This window comes from Hyaloscypha bicolor, assembly GCF_002865645.1.
Source record: "Hyaloscypha bicolor E unplaced genomic scaffold K444scaffold_87, whole genome shotgun sequence".
Taxonomy (NCBI): domain Eukaryota; kingdom Fungi; phylum Ascomycota; class Leotiomycetes; order Helotiales; family Hyaloscyphaceae; genus Hyaloscypha; species Hyaloscypha bicolor.
Genome location: NW_020194589.1, coordinates 978,702 through 997,160, shown reverse-complemented (window position 1 = coordinate 997,160; position 18,459 = coordinate 978,702). Strand labels below are relative to the sequence as shown.

The 18,459-nt window shown below is 34.1% G+C and overlaps 4 protein-coding genes across 4 annotated transcripts; 1 reads left to right on the top strand and 3 right to left on the bottom strand.

Moving 5' to 3' along the window:
• Positions 1 to 1,215: 1,215 nt before the first annotated feature.
• On the bottom strand, positions 1,216 to 2,175 carry K444DRAFT_530464 (ankyrin; the record flags this gene model as incomplete). Its single annotated transcript, XM_024874905.1, has 2 exons — positions 1,216 to 1,449; positions 1,948 to 2,175. Coding segments are annotated over 2 exons (462 nt in total), but the record flags the coding sequence as incomplete, so codon positions are not given.
• Positions 2,176 to 3,741: 1,566 nt separating this feature from the next.
• On the bottom strand, positions 3,742 to 5,045 carry K444DRAFT_531396 (uncharacterized protein; the record flags this gene model as incomplete). The annotated part of the gene is made up of 3 exons (XM_024874978.1): positions 3,742 to 4,104; positions 4,180 to 4,799; positions 4,853 to 5,045. Coding segments are annotated over 3 exons (1,176 nt in total), but the record flags the coding sequence as incomplete, so codon positions are not given.
• Positions 5,046 to 5,069: 24 nt separating this feature from the next.
• On the bottom strand, positions 5,070 to 5,783 carry K444DRAFT_489428 (uncharacterized protein; the record flags this gene model as incomplete). The annotated part of the gene is made up of 1 exon (XM_024873186.1): positions 5,070 to 5,783. A coding segment is annotated over one exon (714 nt), but the record flags the coding sequence as incomplete, so codon positions are not given.
• Positions 5,784 to 16,978: 11,195 nt separating this feature from the next.
• K444DRAFT_531059 (uncharacterized protein) lies at positions 16,979 to 17,170 on the top strand (the record flags this gene model as incomplete). The annotated part of the gene is made up of 1 exon (XM_024874952.1): positions 16,979 to 17,170. A coding segment is annotated over one exon (192 nt), but the record flags the coding sequence as incomplete, so codon positions are not given.
• Between the last annotated feature and the right edge of the window lie 1,289 nt (positions 17,171 to 18,459).

The window sequence follows — 18,459 nt, the reverse complement described above, 5'->3', positions numbered from 1 at the left end:
CTGTTGTTGGAATGCTCTTTGAAATGGCCCATATCACATGGCTAGCCATCGACTGAATACCATCTGACGTTGCGGGCAAGGGGTGCGTAGGCCCGCGGCCGGAGAACTTGAGGTATTTGCCTGGTGGTCGACTTTGTGGATTTTGGCTGGGTTGTAGGCCATTTCTGGCTTGACTGTTGTATCTCAGAGCGAGTGTTTTGGTTTGGTTTGGTTTGGTTTGTACTGGAGGGGAGGGATAGGGGAAGGGGAAGGGAGTACCTCAGCATGCCACGTCTGGCCGCCGTCCTCAACGCCAGCGCATATTAGCTGAGTGAACTGCCAAGCTAAGTATCTCACCCCATATGGAGGACCCTAACAGGTGCGCAGCTCGCATGTCGGTTAACTTAACGACAAAACTTGTTTGCTCGTGCTATATCACTACCTGGTGCTACTTCATGATTACTGAACCATCCCCCTAATTTAGGTCCTGATGAAACGGAAGATAGAGCTCTAGCTCGTCTAACCATTTCGTTGCAACTTCGAGTACGAATCCAGCAGCGGAATGATCCTAGAGTCTTCGTTCTTGCTTGCAGCAGCAAGAACACTCTCGTTGACGATCGCACCATGCTCTAACAATAGTCGAACAATTGGCTCGCTACCTCTCATGACCAATGCTGCCGTCAGTGCATTCCCATAATTACCACTGAGCATCATGTTGACGTCCGCCCCATGCTCAAGTAAGAGTTGCACGGTTGATTTGTTACGACCCCAGTCGTCCGCAGCTGCCGCTGCCGCTAGAGCGCTCCCGTAGTTGCCGCAAAGCCGCGAATTGACGTCTGCGCCGTGCTCCAGCAGCAATTTAACGACCGGTTTACTATATGGCCAATTCCTCGTTTCAGCAGCGGCGGCGGCCAAGGCGCTCCCATATTTGCCGCTAAGCGATTTGTTAACATCCGCGCCGTGATCAAGCATCAGCCGGACAGCCGTTTCGCTTTGTAGATGCCTATTCGCAGCGGCCGCTGCCAATGCGCTCCCGTAGTCCCCTTGGAGTGGAGTATTGACGTCTGCACCGTATTCCAGTAGTAACCGGACAACCGAGTCGAGGTCACTCTGGTCATCGTATTCGCACGATGCCGCTGTCGCTAATGCGCTCCCGTAAGTGCCATCTAGCCGGGCATTAACATCGGCACCACGTTCGAGTAACAGCACAATTATCTTCTTTGGGTTGTACGGTCCCGCTGCCGCTGCCCCTAAAGCGCTTCCGTAGGAGCCGCTAAGCTGTGCGTTAATATCTGCGCCGTTCTCTAGTAGAAGCCGCACCGTCCGTTCACAGCCTCTCCACGCTCCGGCCGCTAGGGCGCTCCCATACTCGCCGCTAAGTTGCGCGTTGACATCTGCACCATGCTCAATAAGCAGCTGAACTGCTCGTTCACTGCCGCTGTGTGCCGCCGCCGCCAGGGCGCTCCCATACTCGCCGCTGAGTTGCGCGTTGACGTCTGCGCCGTGCTCAATCAGCAGTTGGGCGACTAACTTATTCCGTTCATTTTCTCTTCCCGAATCTGAGCCAACCCAACTCCCCGCACCTGCCGCCAAGGCACTTCCATAATCTCCGCTGAGTTGTGCGTTGACCTCTGCACCGCGCTCAAGTAATAACCTTACTACCTTCATGTTCCCGCCCTCCGCTGCTGCTGCCAGGGCGCTTCCATAGAGACCGTCGAGCTTATTGTTGATTTTTGCACCATTCTCTAACAGAAGCCGGACGATTGATTCCTTACGGCACCCTGCAGCCGCAGCCAAGGCGCTCCCAAGGTAGGCGCTCCCAACCCAGGCTCTCCAACGCAAGGTGCTCCCACTCTGACTGCTTAGTTGTGCATTGACATCCGCCCCATGTTCAAGAAGCAGCCGGATAATTCCTTCCCTGTCCTTCCATCTCCCTGCCACTGCCGCCATCAGTGCGCTTCCTTCAACATCTCCAGCATGGGCATTGACGTCCGCGCCATACTTTAACAGCAGCCGAACGATCGATTCGTTGCCTTTCGACGCTGCCGCTGTAAGTGCACTCCCATAATCACCGCCAAGCTGTGCGTTGGCTATTGCGCCGTGCTCTAGTAGAAGCCGGACGATTGCTTCACTGTCTTCCCGCTTACTAGCCGCTGCCGCTGCCAGAGCACTCCCATATTTACTACTGAGCTGCATGTTCGGGTCCGCGCCGTGCTCTAGTAGAAGCCGGACGATTGCTTCACTGTCTTCCCGCTTACTAGCCGCTGCCGCTGCCAGAGCACTCCCATATTTACTACTGAGCTGCATGTTCGGGTCCGCGCCATGCTTCAATAGCAGCCGAATCACTGACTCTTCCCCTTCTGAAGCAGCCGCAGCCGCTAGCGCGCTCCCATAGGAGCCGCTCAGTTGCGTGTGGACATCCGCGCCCTGATCTAGCAATAGACAGACGACCGGCCCACTGCCTTTCCTAGACACTGCTGCTGCTAGGGCACTTCCATAGTCGCCACTGAGCTTTGCATTGACGTCTGCTCCTTGCTCAAGCAGCATCCGAACAACAATCTCACTTCCATTTCCCTTGCCAGACGCCGCTGCTGCCAATGCACTTCCGTGCGAACCTCCAATATAGGCATTGACGTTCGCACCATGCTCAAGCAGCAACATCGCGACCCGCAAGTCTTCACTGTCCAGTCTCTCCTCTGGCTCCATGAGGTTTAGCCAATCGCAGTTTGATAGTGCTGCCACTGACGCGGCTAATGCGCTCCCATAGGTACCATAGAGCGATGCATTTACATCAACACCGTGTTCAAGCAATAACAGGACGCCCCACTCATTTCCCGCTTTCGCTGCTGCCGCTAGCGCACTCCCGTGTTCTCCGAAGCCGCCAAATAACTGCGCGTTCACGTCCGCTCCATACTCTAACAACACTTTGGCGGTCGACTCCCTGCGATTTAACATTACTGTCGCCAGGGCGCTCCCATCGACGCCGCCAACCATGTTGACGTCAGCGCCATGCTCCAGCAGCAGGCGCACGACAGATTCTCTGTTGAATGACGTTGCTGTTGAAAGAGCACTGTTGTAGACGCCGTCAAGTTTCGCATTAACATCGGCGTCATGATCTAGCAATAGCCGAATTGTCGACTCGTTGCCTCCTTCGGCTGCCATGGCTAGCGCGCTTCTGCCCGCGCCCAATGTATTTACATTAGCGCCGCGATCCAGGAGTAGTTTCGCAATTTTCCAATGGCCATGCTTTGCCGCTAGAGACAATAAGGGTAACCCCTCTCGGGTTGTGAGTTTTACGTTGATAGCGGACTTAGAATCAAATTCTTGAAGGACCTTCCGTAAACCAAAGGCACAAATCGGTAGTAGGGCCAAATGAATAGGTTCCAAATTGAATACATGATTCGTAGACGTTGCCCCCAGGAAGGCTACAGGCGTCCGACGATACTTTATCGCATGGTGCCACTCTCTGTAGGCTGGTCCGGTATCTTCCAAAGAGCCTATAAACTCCATTTGCAAAGCCAAGAAGGTGGGATCCTCCGTATCGTCCATTGCACGGCAATGATTTGGCCAGAAATGTTGTGCATAGTAGATCAGTGGATTCAGAACCGTGGTTGCAGAGCCCTGACTCAACACAATCTTGGAAGATTTATGCTCTGTAAGATCTGGCGGCGGGACATTTCGAGTGTTCGGATGTATGAGTAGACGTAGACAAACGTAGGCTGTTAAACAAATGCCGTCTAGTATCAATTCTTGATGATTTCCCTCGAAGTATTCGCGCACAGAGAGATGTGATAGACGGAAAACATTAGTTTGATCCAGGACGACGAGGTTCGAACATGAGCTAAGTACGAAATCAACAGTTACGTCGACTTGCTGAGGCTCCTGGTCATCAAATCCCTGACACACAGCAGCGAGCATATGATCAGACGTGAGAGGAATGTGAGAGGAGAAGATCCACTGAAGAGTGCGTCTGGCAACTATTGGCTTGCTTCCTTTCTGGCATTGTAGTCTTGTGTAAATCTCGTCGTACGTCGCAGCAAGTCCTTGGGGGAGCGATCCGAGGCTAGACCGAATGTCTCGCTCTCTCTCAAGCTCAAGAAGTTGGGAGATTTGAAGCGATGCCCACTGAAACCTAAATTCAATTATCAGTATAAACTGAGACATAAAACTGCGAGTATTTATAATAAAACCAGGATGTACTTGCATTCCATCACTCTTTTGGAAAAGAGTCTCGACAATGTTGCTTCGCAGCTGGTCTGAGAGAGGTCTAGCTCGGTCCGCGGCGTCTTCATCGAGTCTCGCCAGTACAAATTTCTTGATGTCATCCTGATTTTTAGTCGTATTGACTTCCAGTACTGCCTTTGACTCAGACAGTTTGCGCTCGATTTCAGCGTCCCATCGGCTTGAGATCAGAATTCTCAAATTTGGTATATTGTGAACGAGACTGTTGAGCCGTTCTATCAGAACCGCCCTTGAAGACTTATCACACTCATCTAGTGCGTCAATAATGAAGGTGACGGTCTTGTAGGATTGCATGATTAGTCGGAGAAGAGTGTCTGCTTCTTCATTTGACAATTCTGCAGAAGAGAACCCGGAGCGATGCTTCTCTGCATATATCTCGGCCAGGGCGCCATGCAAGTACGTATTGTTGCTGGAAATGGAGAGCTGTTTCACAAAACTTCGAAGGACACTAGCTACGTTGCGCCGAGCATCTTCGTTACGGTTGCAGTAGAAGAAAGCGAGAGCCTCGTCCACTTGCAGGGGTCCTTTCAAGAATGAGGCTATGACATGAGCGACCAGCTTCGTCTTACCCGCGCCAACTACACTGGGATTAAATACCATGGTTGGATAAAACCATTGATTCTTTGCTTACCATTTCCATGTATCCACAGAATTTGTCCGGAGCTCCCCCGATACCAGGAAATGTAGCTGCTGTTCCGAAAAATCCAGTCGCCAGTGCCAGAAACATGTTCTCTGTAAGCTAATTCGTGGTTATCCTTGAACGGCACCGTTGATGTCCACATTAGAATTTTGGCCTTCTTGTTGTCCTCAAGGTGGGTCCACATGGCGGTACCGGGGATTCCATTCGACTTGCGTATTTTTCTCTGGAGCCTATCTAGTGCCTTACGCCGCCCCTCGCCGTAAATGAGTGTCATATGGATATCGAAAATGCCCAAGAGGCAGTACGCAGTATCTTCTTCAACTGTTGTCTGACGGGTTTGCGCCCACGAAAATCGCTCATCGATGGAAAATTGAGCTAGAGACTCTCCTTGAAGGATTTTGAGAGGAATTCCGGTAATATGATGGATATCTTGCGCTCTAGAGACTTTGCTCCCTAAGAACTGGCCTTTGTGTGAAAAAAAATGTACTTTTGAGGGCGCTATTAGTTCTTGAAGTGTCCAACCCCGCTTAAACCATCTGCTGGCAGAAAAGGATTCCACGGTAGATGAGTGATCCTCGGGATCAGGAACGTCGGAAAGATATACATAGCATAGAACGGCTTCCTGGTACCAACGAAACATGGAGTTGATGGCTCCTGAAAGTTCGGTAAAATCCGCCTTATTGATACAACAAGTATCAATCCAGACATAATTCAGCCCATCCAGATCTGCTTGCTTCGCACAAAAACGGAGCTTGTCCAAGCCAGGTTTGTTTTTGCCTGTGCCGTTGATCAGGTCTTCATAGCTGACCTCGTCGCCATCCGGTCCCCATGTGTGGGAAAGGATGGCGTACTTCTGGGCCTGATCACCGGTTCGCTTGACCAGGCTCAGCTCGCCATTGTCGTTAAGCTTCAGAAGGCGCATACTAGTAACGAACAGAGTAGGCTGCTTGTATCGAACAATTTCACAGTCTCTCACAGCTGGCGCGCTCAGAGATGAACGAGTTTGAATGTTGGTGGCGGAAGACGGACAGCAGAGCTGTACAGCCGCAACTTGGCGGGGAGATGGAAAGTTTTGGACATAAGCTTTCTGGAGTCCCAGAAGGATGGAGATAAGATCACGTAGGTGAAAGACACGTGGCAGCCTTGGGAGTGGACTGGTTTAGCGTATTATATGGAACAAGGATTGAGTATGGAGCGACCTATCCGTTAAGTGGGCGGTTCGCTTGCCAATTTTAGCGTGCACGGGCCACATTTACCCTTCAAATTAATAAACAAATATACTGTCGGTTCACCAGTAACGCGTAGCACCGTCACGTAATATCGTGGAATGCTAGTTGTGTTGGTTTTTCTAGAGTAAAGTAACTTCTAGTTAAATTATCCCGTAATATATCTAATTAAAGGTAAGAGCCTCCTCTTAATTTATAAGAACCTCTATTAAAAGTTCTCTCTCTTCTAGAGTTAACTTATCTCTAATAATTAACTATTCTACTTATTTCTTTATTAAATAGGAGCTAGAAGAGAGATTAGAAAAGCATCTAACTAATTTATTTAGGTCTCTGTATTTTCTAATATAATTTAGAGCTAGTTTTTCTAAACGTGCTTTCTAAAACTAATTATTATTACTAAATAGAGCTTTTCTTATTAATATTTCTAGATTTATTAGATATATTTTATTTATCTTTTGCTTATATAATGTTTTAATTTAAATTAATTATTATAGAGTACTATTCTTTAATATTAGTATAAAGAATATTAAAGCTAAAGGTCTCTTTTAGTTCTTCTTAACTTTATTAAATAGAAAAATAAAAGAATCTTCTTTAAAAGAATAAGGGATTTAAATAATATAAATATTAATATTAAGTTCAGGATTTCTATTCTCCGAATTTCTTCTTAAGTTTAGCTTAAGATTACTATTTAAACTACTTTCTATAATAGAATTATATAGGTTTCTAGATCTTAGAACTTTCTTTTTCTTTCTTTTTCTCTTACTAGTATACTATCTAGTTCTTATACTAGCTTTTAGTTTTCTAACTCATTGCCTTTTACTAGAATTAAATTACTAGTAATATTTACTATTACTATTTATTTACGGTTACTATTTCTTAGTTTAGTTCTAACTACTTTATCTAGTTTATAGAGGAATATTAACTTGGTTTTAATAAAGTAGTATATACCTAAAAGGAGATTAGTAATTCTATTATTAATAACTAGAAAGTTTACGAAATTAATTAATTCTCTAATAATAACTTTAATATATTAGTAAGTACTAAGAAAGAATACTTTACTAGAACTAATACTTTAGAAAACGAGATTTCTTTTAGTTTTAATAGCTAGATTACTCTTATTAACTAGCTTCTTAGATATTATATTAATTTTAGCCTTATTATTAAGTATTATATAAACGTGTATTTTATTATAAATAATAACCTCTATCTTTAGTATATATATAGCTAGACTAGAAATATTCGAAGTATTTAGAGTAATAGTATAAAGAGATATTACTTCGACTTCTTAACTCTTTTTAAGAGTAATATATATATAGAGTCTAAAAGTAGTAATAGTATTAGAAAAACTATCTATTACTTATATATCTTATATATTTTATAGTCTTTATATTCTAGTAATCTTATTCCTAACTTAATAATTATTACCTTTAGTTTAAGGTATAAAAGAACGCCTTTAATTAAAAATCTAAATAAGAGAGATATCTAGTAAGGAAAAGAGATTTTCTAGATATATATTAATATAGTTATTTATTAGTTATTAAAGAATAGCTTTAGCTTTTTCCGAAGTCTTGTATTTATCTATATACTAAGGATACTTTCTTTTTTTTAGAAGTACTTAATTAATTAGAGCTTTAGTTATTTCTTTATTTATAATTTCCTTAATATTTATCCCTTCGTCTGTCGGAAACTGTCCAGTACTAGTAGGGGGGGTGTGGCTGTATACAAGCCTCTTAAAGTATAACAAAGCAAGGTGGGGCTTATATATAGCCACACCCCCCCCCTGCTAGCACTGGACAGTTTCCGACAGACGAAGGGATATTATTTTTTAGTAAGACTATATTATTTTTATTATTACTAATTATAGTTCTAGATTCTTAAATACTAGATACTTTTATACTATAGTAAATAGTATTATAGTAACTCTCTTTATCTAGTTAAGTCTTAGTTATTCTTAATAAATTACTAAAACTTATAAACTTAGCTCTTCTTTTCTTAATTATTATAGTATTTATACTTAAGGTTTCTAAAGAAATAAAGCCTTTAGGAAATAAACTATAATTTATACTAGTTCCAAAGATACTATAATAGGGATATAAAACAAGTAGTAATATAGATAGTAGAATGGGCTTCCATAGCATGGGATTACAGCGTACGAGTGAGACGTAAAATTAGAGAGTAAAGGTTAATTGATTTCTAAGAACTAAGAAGGAAAGAGGGGTAATATAAGCGGACTGCGGACTATACGGATGTCCGGAGGTCACATGACAGAACCACGTGACCAGGGGATAAAATCCCCACCACATACTTCCCCCACCCACAAGTGCTCGTCCCCTGAGCATATTCGCAAGAACAAGAGCCAAAAACCACCCGTAAAGTAATATAATAATCGAAAACCTATCATATGCTTTGCCTTATATATGCCCTGACTTCAAACCACTGTATTCCCATACCCAATTCGTTACTCAAGCACTAGTAAACACTCCATTTTCGCATTATACGAACCATACAAATCATACGAACCGTGCCCAAAGCACCCGTAGACTCTCTTTGACACTAAACATACCCAAGGTATAAGGAAACACTCGCTTTAATACTAAATATACCCAAAGTATAAGGAGATACTCTTTAATACTAAATCGTGCCCAAAGCATAAGGAAAAGCTCTCTCTCTCTCTCTATCATATTATACGAATTACACCAAAGCACTAGTAGACACGCACTCTCTCTCTTTAATACTAAACGTGCCCAGAGCACAAGGAAACACTCTTTGACACTAAATATACCCAAAGTACAAGAAAAAACACTCTCTCTTTAATACTAAATATACCCAAAGCACAAGGAAATACTCTCTCTGCCGCATTATACGAATCATACCGGAGCACTAGTAGATACACTCTCTCTTTAATACTAAACGTGCCCAAAGCACAAGGAAACTCTCTCTTTAATACTAAACGTACCCAAAGTATAAGGAAATACTCTTTAATACTAAATCGTGCCCAAAGCACAAGGAAATACTCTCTTTAACACTAAACATACCCAAAGTACAAGGAAATACTCTCTCTTTTAACACTAAACGTGCCCAAAGCACAAGGAGATACTCATTAATACTAAACGCACCCAAAGTATAAGGAAACACTCTCTTTTAATACTAAATCGTGCCCGAAACACAAGGAAACTCTCTCTTTAACGCTAAACGTACCCAAAGTATAAGGAAATACTCATTAATACTAAACGTACCCAAAGTATAAGGAGACACTCTTTAATACTAAATCGTACCCAAAGCATAAGGAAATATACCATTTCGTATCATACAAATCGTGCCCAAAGCACCACGTAAAGCACTTACTAAGAGCACCTAAAATCGTACGAAATATGTGCCAGTACCTCTGCTATTACCGCCGTAATACAGGCATTACTAGTCTTAAAGGAGGTAAGGGGAGGTTCGAAAATCGGAAGAGGGAACCGTAAATCAAAGAGGGAAGCATAAAGTGAAGTGTGTGCCAGAAACCACTATAACTACTATTGCAACCACAGAAATTACTAGACTTGGAATCAAATAAGAGGGAGGTAAAGAAGTATCGAAAATCGTCGAAATTATACGGAATTAAATCCATTCATGCCCACTATATAGCCCCAGCTTTGCGTACCATATATGCCACTACTTGACTAACCCATACCGGCATCTCGTCGTCTTCGTCCGCCTGGAATGGAGATTCGTACTCTTGTAATTGCATAGCAAGAGAAGCTAAAGGCGAAGGTAAAGGAGGGCTTTTAATATTATGCGGCCAATTAGGAAAGAGATACAAAGGAAGGGAAAGAGTCATAAAAGATATAATCCCAAGGCATATATAATTGAGCTCTTGCCAGAGCAGCTCTTTATAATAAGAAAGCAAGCTTTGGATATCGGAGTCGGAAGAATCTCTATATTATACGAGCTCGTCAATATACTAAAAGTAAGTATAAGAGAGCTATAAAGCATCTAGCTTCATAAATAAAGGAGAAGAGCCGAAGTCGACAGAAGTAGCCATTGCGTAATCGGTAGAATTAATAGAAATTAATGCAAGTACAAAGTAGTCATAATCAAGCCATAAGAAGATAGTCTTAAACTAATAAAGGATATTATTATTATACGAATTAATGCAATTGGGGCTAAATCCTAAAGCTAAAAGCTTGGCAAAGAATAGAGAAGTAAAGAGAAGACTATATAGCCAGTAAAATTAGAAATCGAAGCGAATGCAAAGCAGTTATAAAGCAATTGAAATTCAGTCATAAGAAGAGAGCCTTAAACTAAGGATATCGTCGTACGAAATTAATATAATTAGGGCTAAATTATAAAGCTAAAGCTCGGTACGCTTGAATATAGTCATAAAAGTAAGTAAAAGAGAGAGTCTTGAACTAAACAGGAAAGGTTACCGTCGTCGTACGAATAACGCAATTAAAGCCTGAGAGTGATATCTAGCAAGAGAGAATAGAGAAGTAGAAGACGAGATTACGGCGTCCGTAGAATTAGCGGAAAATGCGGTACGCTTGCAGGTAGTCGTAAAGGTAAGTAAAAGAGGGAGTCTTGAACCAAACAGGGACGTCATTACTGTCATACAAATGACGTAATTAAAGCCTGAATTATAAAGCTTGGCAAGAGAGAACAGAGAAGTAGAAGACGAGATTGCGGTATCCGTAGAATTAGCGGAAACCGAAGCGAGTGCAAAGCAGTCGTAATCCAGCCGTAAGAGGAGAGCCTTGAGCTAAGAAAGGACCTCGTTGTCGTACGAGTTAATGGAACTGGAGCCTGAATTATAATGCTAAAAGCTTGGTAGAAGAGAAAATAAAGAAGACGAGATTGCGGCGTCCGTGGAATGAGCTAAAACTCGGTACGCTTAATAGTAGTCGTAAAAGTAAGTAAAAGAGAAAGTATTGAACCAAACAGGAGAGGTTATTATCGTCATATAAATAATGCAATTAAAGCTTAAATATGATTATAATCCCACACTGCAAGTGAGATATATAATAATAGAGCTCCAGAACATAATCTTCCCTGGGTCGCCACTATAATAGGGATATAAAACAAGTAGTAATATAGATAGTAGAATAGGCTTCCACAGCGTGGGATCATAGCATACGAGTGAGACGTAAAATTAGAGAGTGAAGGTTAATTAATTTCTAAGAACTAAGAAGGAGAGAGGGGTAATATAAGCGGACTGCGGACTATACGGATATCCGGAGGTTACATGACAGAACCACGTGACCAGGGGATAAAATCCCCATTATAATACTAATAGTCTAATCTAGTAAAATAGTAGTTAGTTTAGAAATAATAGAATTAAGTATAATTACTTTTTAACTAAAGGCTGTTTTTTAAATAGTATTTAAGAATTATTAATTTAGTTCTTATCTAGATAGAGCTTAAAGAGATAGACCTATTAAGGGATAGTTAAGCCTATTAATATTAAATATTATAGATATTAGTAAAAGAGAGTTAATATTAAAGATATATATAGTTTTATAAGAATTATAGCTTTAAATTAACTAGATAAGGCTATATTAAAGACCTGTTATTATTTCTTTAATTTATTAACTTATTAAGATAGGTTTTTAGATTAATTATTTCTTTTATTAAGATATTAATCTAAGCTCTCTTAATAAGAAATAATCTAGCTATTACTATAGAAGCGAGTTTTTTAGTACCTTTAGGTACTTTAATAAAATATTTATATTCTTATACTAGGTTTTTAATACTCTACTTATATTTTACTATAAGTTCCTTTTATAATTCTAGTATCTTATTAGTCTAGTTAACTTATAGAAGTTCTTAAACTTTATATAAGTTTCTAGCTTTAGATTATTAATATAGTATTAAGTAAGGATTTTCTCTTAATATTTCTATAGAAGTTCTAAAAAGAAAAGGCAGCCTTAGTTAATTTTAGAAAGAACCTTTTTTTCTACTAATATAATAGAGATAAATATATACTAATAATAGTAGTTTTTAATACTTTAGCTATTTTAATTAATCTTAATAAACTTAGAAAGAAAACTTATAGAATAGATTAATTAATAGCTTTTTTTGAACTAGAACTTAGCCTTTAATATATCTATAAGATTTTCCTATATCTTATCTTTTTTACTAAATTTAGTTAATAACTTAATAATCTCTTTATAAATAGTATTATAATATCTAAATAGCTTAGTATTCTTATTATTAATAAAATAGATATTATATAAATCTATATAGTAATTAAGGAAGTTAGTTATATTAAATCTAGTAAAGATTAGAATACTTTCTAAATCTAATATAAATAACGAGAAATAAAATAAAATAGTACTTAATATTATAAATAGTATAATTAGATTTAATAATATATATATTAGTATTTCTTTAAAGGGAATTCTAATATAAGATAAAGTATTATTTAGGGTATTATTAAAAGTAGTTATAAATAAAGAAGAGTTTAGTTTAGATATATTTTCTATAAATTAGAGTTATTTTTTCTTAACTAGTAATCTAATACGTTCTTATTCTTTTTAATTAGTAATATTAGAAAAGTATTTGTATTTTCGTGATTTTCTTTCTAATAGTCTTAAATATAAGAGTTTAGTTTTCTATTTATCTTTAAATAAGTTATCTATAAATTAAAGTACTAAATTTCTTTTTCTTTAGGAAATTATTATATTTATTTCTTTTTAAGCTAAGCTTAATAAGAATTTTCGAGTTAAGTAGTTAAGTATCTTAGTAATTCTTCTAACTACTTTTACTAATATTACTAGTATAACTAATAGTAACTATATTAGTTTATATATTATATATTTAAAAAGCTTCTCAAGCTTAGCTAGTTTCTGATTTTTCTAAAGTAATAGTTTAGTTATTTTAGTTATAGTCTTAGATCCTATAATAATATTATTCTAGCTATTAAATATTAGTTCTAAGATACTATTTCTATAATATTATATTAACTATCTCGGTTTCTTTATATTAGTTTTATAAGCTCTGGTTTTTACTTTAATACTTCTTTTATTCTCTTTTTTATAATCTCTATATTTCTTAGAGTCTCTAGTAATACTTACTATTTTCTATATTAAATTTCCTATCTTTTATTAGTTTTTCTTTTTCTTAGGGTTTATTATATTTATTATATTAAAAAACTATTAGTTTACTTCTATAAAAAAAAGTTAATTTATATTAAAATTATTTCTATATTATTTACTAATAAAGAGGGAATTATAGAAATATAATATATAATAATAAATTAAATAAGTATACATATAAATTAAGAAGATATTATATAAATAAAGTATATATTAAGTTATTTAAGATTTCCTTTTATTAAAAAAGTAGAATACTAAATACTAAAGAAAATAAAAAGCTAAGAAATTATATATAAATATTTAATTAATTTTATATTTACTAAATCTCTACTATAATAATACTAAACTATTAGAACTCTTATATAACCTCATATATTAGCTAGATTATATAAGTAATAATATTTAACTATAATTATATAAAAATAATAATATATTTTTATAAGTTATATAATCTTAGATATATTTATAATTATAATATATATATGTATATATTATAAAAAACACTGAAAATACTAAAAATAATAGAGATAATAGCTTTTTCTAAACTTAAAAGCAAGCCTATTCTAAAGAAAAAAGTAATTATAATAATATTCTATCTAGTTATTTAACTATATTTTATATATTTCATACTATTATATAATATAACTACTTTATTAAGGGAATCTAAATAAAGTATATCTAGGGAAATTTAGAAAGCTAAGCTTTATATAAATTAGTATATTATAAGATATATATATATTTCTATAATTTCTTATATTCTAGTTTTTATTTTCTTAGCTTTAAATTATTTTTATAAAAAACCTTTTATTTTACTTTCTAAGCCTTAAATATTATATCTATAATAGCTATATTCTATAATAGAAATAGCTATATAAAACTAAGAAGCTTAATAATTATAATAGTTTTCTATAGCTATTTAGAAATAAGAAAATAATAAGGCCTAATAAACTAATTATATATATAGAAGCTATAGTAATTATTAAAGCAAAAGTTATAGTTTTTCTTATTTTTATAGCTAGAGCTATTATAATAATAGCTTAAAATAGTTTTAAAATAATAATAGAAATAATAATATATATTATTAGAGATATTATATATATAATTAAATAGGCTATTAGTTAATAAAATATATTACTAAGAAGTATTAATAAATATATAAGAAATTTAAGTAGTATTCTTAAAATCCGAATCTCTTTTATATTTATTATTAGAGCTTTCTTATAGAAATAAAAGAAGTTAAAAGATTAACTAATAATATATCTAGTATTAATAAATAGCTTATTATAGATTAGAAAAATAGTAAATAGTAACTCGATTTTAATAATTATATAATAGAGCTTAGAGAAATTAATAATTAAGAAATAATAGAAATTCTAAATAATTAAATAGCCTTTTATATAATTATAAGAATAGATATCTTTAGTAAATTAGAAACTATAATAGATTTATATTCTATATTTATATTTAATTAATATTTATTAGAAAACTTTTAAAGTATTATATTTAATAGTAATATATTAAGCTTATTAATAATAGAAGAACTTTAATTCTTAGCTCTTAAAAAGCTAATTCTATTATTCTAACTCAATATAAGTATAATAGGCTAGTATAAGATTAAATTTAGTAAAAGAGAAGTTATTTTCTAAGAAATAATTAAAGTTAATATATTTATTAAGATAATTATATTTTATATTATATTAGTAAATATATTATTCTTATTTTATATTTAAGATATAAATAAATTAAAAGTAAGACCTAATAACTTAATAAATAAGCTAGTTTAAAGAAATAATATTATTCTTATTATATAAAAATAGAAATATCTATAAATACTATTCTAATATAAAAAAGAAATAATTATATAAAATTATTTTATAAAAATAGAATTATATTAACTTTATTAATAATTTAGTTACTTATCTATATAATATCTAACTTAAATTTTATAGAAAGTAAGCTATAATAATATTAAGTAATAAATAATTAAATAACTTATAAAATACTATTACTAATATTAGTTATATAAAAAGATATCTAGTTAATTTAAATTTATACTAAAGAATAACTACGAATTTAATTATTATATTATTATAGATATAATATATTTTAAAAATAAGCTAGTTCTTTATATAGTTAATAAGGCTATAGTATTCTAAACTATTAGGTTTTTATATAATATAAATATAGAAACAATTTAGAAAATACTAAGAATTTACTAGATTAATATATATTAGAAACTATTTAATACTATAGTTAGTAATACTAGAAAGAATTTTATATTAGAAGAATTTAAGTAATATACTTTAAGTTTAAATATCGAGAATAAAGAGATATTTATTAAGGCTTATAATAATATTAAGAAAATTAAATAATATTATAGCCCTTTATATTATATATATAAGATTTTAAATACTAAACTATTATTAACTAATAAAGATATAATATTATAAATAATAGTAAAAGCTATTAATAATACTTTATTAATATAAAATAGTTCAAATATAAATAAGATATATAATCTCTTATAATTTAATATTCTAGTATATTATAAGAAAAGTAATTAGAATAGGCTATATAAGCTAATTATAATAAGTAAAAAGATATATATAATTCAAATACTATATAAACTAATAAACTTTTAAATAATAATTATAAAACTATATTATACTAATAAATCGACTTATATAACTATTAATTATTAAAATATATTATATAATATAATAATTATTATAATACTAGAAATAGTTATATAAAAGTAAGAATATTATTAATTAAAGAAAAATACTATATTTCTTATAACTAAAGAAAAAGCTAATTTTAATCTATTTCTTAAGCTTTAATAAGAAGAAGTAATTAATATACTTAGAATACTATTTAAATAAGCTAGTAGAAAGGAAATTAATAGTCTAGTTATATATAAAGTATTTACTTTTATATAATATAATAAGTAGAAATATAGAAATTAGAGAATCTTTAAGTTATAAATTATATAATAAATTAAAAGAAAGTAAATAACTATATTATATAAAAAGTCGCGACTCGTTATTTAAGTATATAATAATACTAGTAAAGAGTTTGTCTTAACTTAATTACTAATAATTTAGAGAGCTAGTTAAAGGTTACTTATTATAATTATACTAACTTTCCTTAATAAAAGTATATATTTCTAGCTTTAAGATATTACCTAAATATATATTTAATTAATAACTTTTCTTTAATATTAAATTCTTATATGCCTTCTAAAAGAGATTAAGAACTAATACCTAAAGAAAATAATTATAGTTATACTAAAGCTATTATATAATATTATAAAAGCTAGAATATATTAGTAGATTATATATTTAAAGTATTATAGAGAAAAGCTTTCTATAAATTCTTTTATATATAACTCTTACTTCTGAATTTTAATTAATAAAGAGAAATTTAATTTTATTATAATATAAATAAATAATACTTTTAGTTTATTAAATTTAAGATTTACTATTTTTAAGAATAAAGAACTTAAGAATACTAAGTTTATAATAAAGTTAAAAGAAATTCTAAATAGTATAAATACTCTATAGTTTAATAGCTATATTCTATTAATTAAAGAAAGTATACTAAGTTTATATTAGAAAGGCTAGGATATAAAGATTTAATTTATTAATACTAGTAGCTTAGACTTTAAATAGAAATATATATAATAATATATCTATAAAGTATATATTATATTAATTTATTAATCTAAAGCTATATTTGACTTATTAGTAATTATATAATACTAAGAGCTAATTTAAGACAATATTATAGTATTAAATAAAAGACTCGAATAGTAATTAAAGAGTCTTAATCGAGGCCTTAAATATATTAAATTAAGCTTTTTAATAGCTAAGCTTTATATATTTATTAATGGCTTATTTACTAATAATAAAGATTTAAGCTCTTATATTAGATTCGAAGTTATTCTAACTAATAAGGCAAATATAAGAGAGAATAAGTTTATATTCTATAATAATTTAATTTATTAGAGCTCGACTAAAAGTAAGAAAGTAATAAGAAATCCTCTCTTATATTAATGCTATTTTCCGGAAAAAACGGACACTATTACGTAATAGGGTCTATATGGGAATACTAAAACTTCTAGCTCCTCCCACAAGCTTTACTGGCTCCGTAAGCTCTATAGGCTCATTTCCATAAGCTTTACAGGCTCCCTTTTATAGACTTTCTAATAGATACTCTTTCTTTAAATTGGCTATACTACTCTGGATACAAGTCCTTTCGCCCAATTACAAGCTTCCCTTTTTACAAGAACGGATATTAACTTTATATTTGCGAAATCTGCCTTATACGAAAGTATAACTAATACCGTAAGGCTACGGGCGAGTTTATATAAGAAAGGTATAACCGGCGGGTCTTATGGGTAAAGAGAGCAAAGCTACAGGTACAAATGCGTGGGATATGGGATCCTATAGACTTAAAGGAGGTACGAACAAAAGCAAAAGTATAATGGCAGGCTTGGGACAAGGAAAGGAAGCTCTAAGCTCGATTGCAAGAAGACGAATGGCAGTGGCATAAGGAGGAGAAGTAGTAGGAGAGAAAGCAAGAGAGGCAATGGAAGGAGAACGATCCGGTAAGAGCTTGCAAAGAGCTAAGGAATAGGGCTAATATATGGCAGTTTACGGACGAGTATAAGAGGGGGGAGCAAGAGTACGAGTACGAGTATAAGCAAGAGCTATAGGAAACGTATTACTAGCTTATGGCTAGCTAATATTTGGAGATATAAAGGGAGGAGGGGCTTACGGATAAAGAAGAAGGACTTACGGACAAAGAAGAGAGACCTGCAGACAAAGAAGAGAGACCTGCGGACAAAGAAGAGGGAGCTATAGACAAAGAAAAGGGACCTGCGAATAAAGAGATATCTGTGGATTAATTTACGGACGAAGAAATGCCTGCGGGCCAGCTTATAGACGAGCCTATAGCCCATAAGTAGGAAAACCTGTCCGTAAATACTTATTAATCTTTCTTCTTAGAATACTGCTCTAGTTATAATTAAAAACGACCTTCTTCTGAATTTGGATATTTCTTTATATACTCTATATATCGAAAACGGAAGGAAAAGTCAAATCATTAATATAGGATTTAAAGAAAGAAGTAAGTAAGAATATTAAGACTTGAGAATAAGCCTACTAGAGATAAGCTTTAGAGGCATATATAAGCCCGTAGTAAGGAATCGGGCGAGCAAGAGCTTAGGGAGGCAAGGGCAAGGAAACGCTACGGGTATCTTATAAAAAATAATAGAAAATAGCCTTTAGAAGTT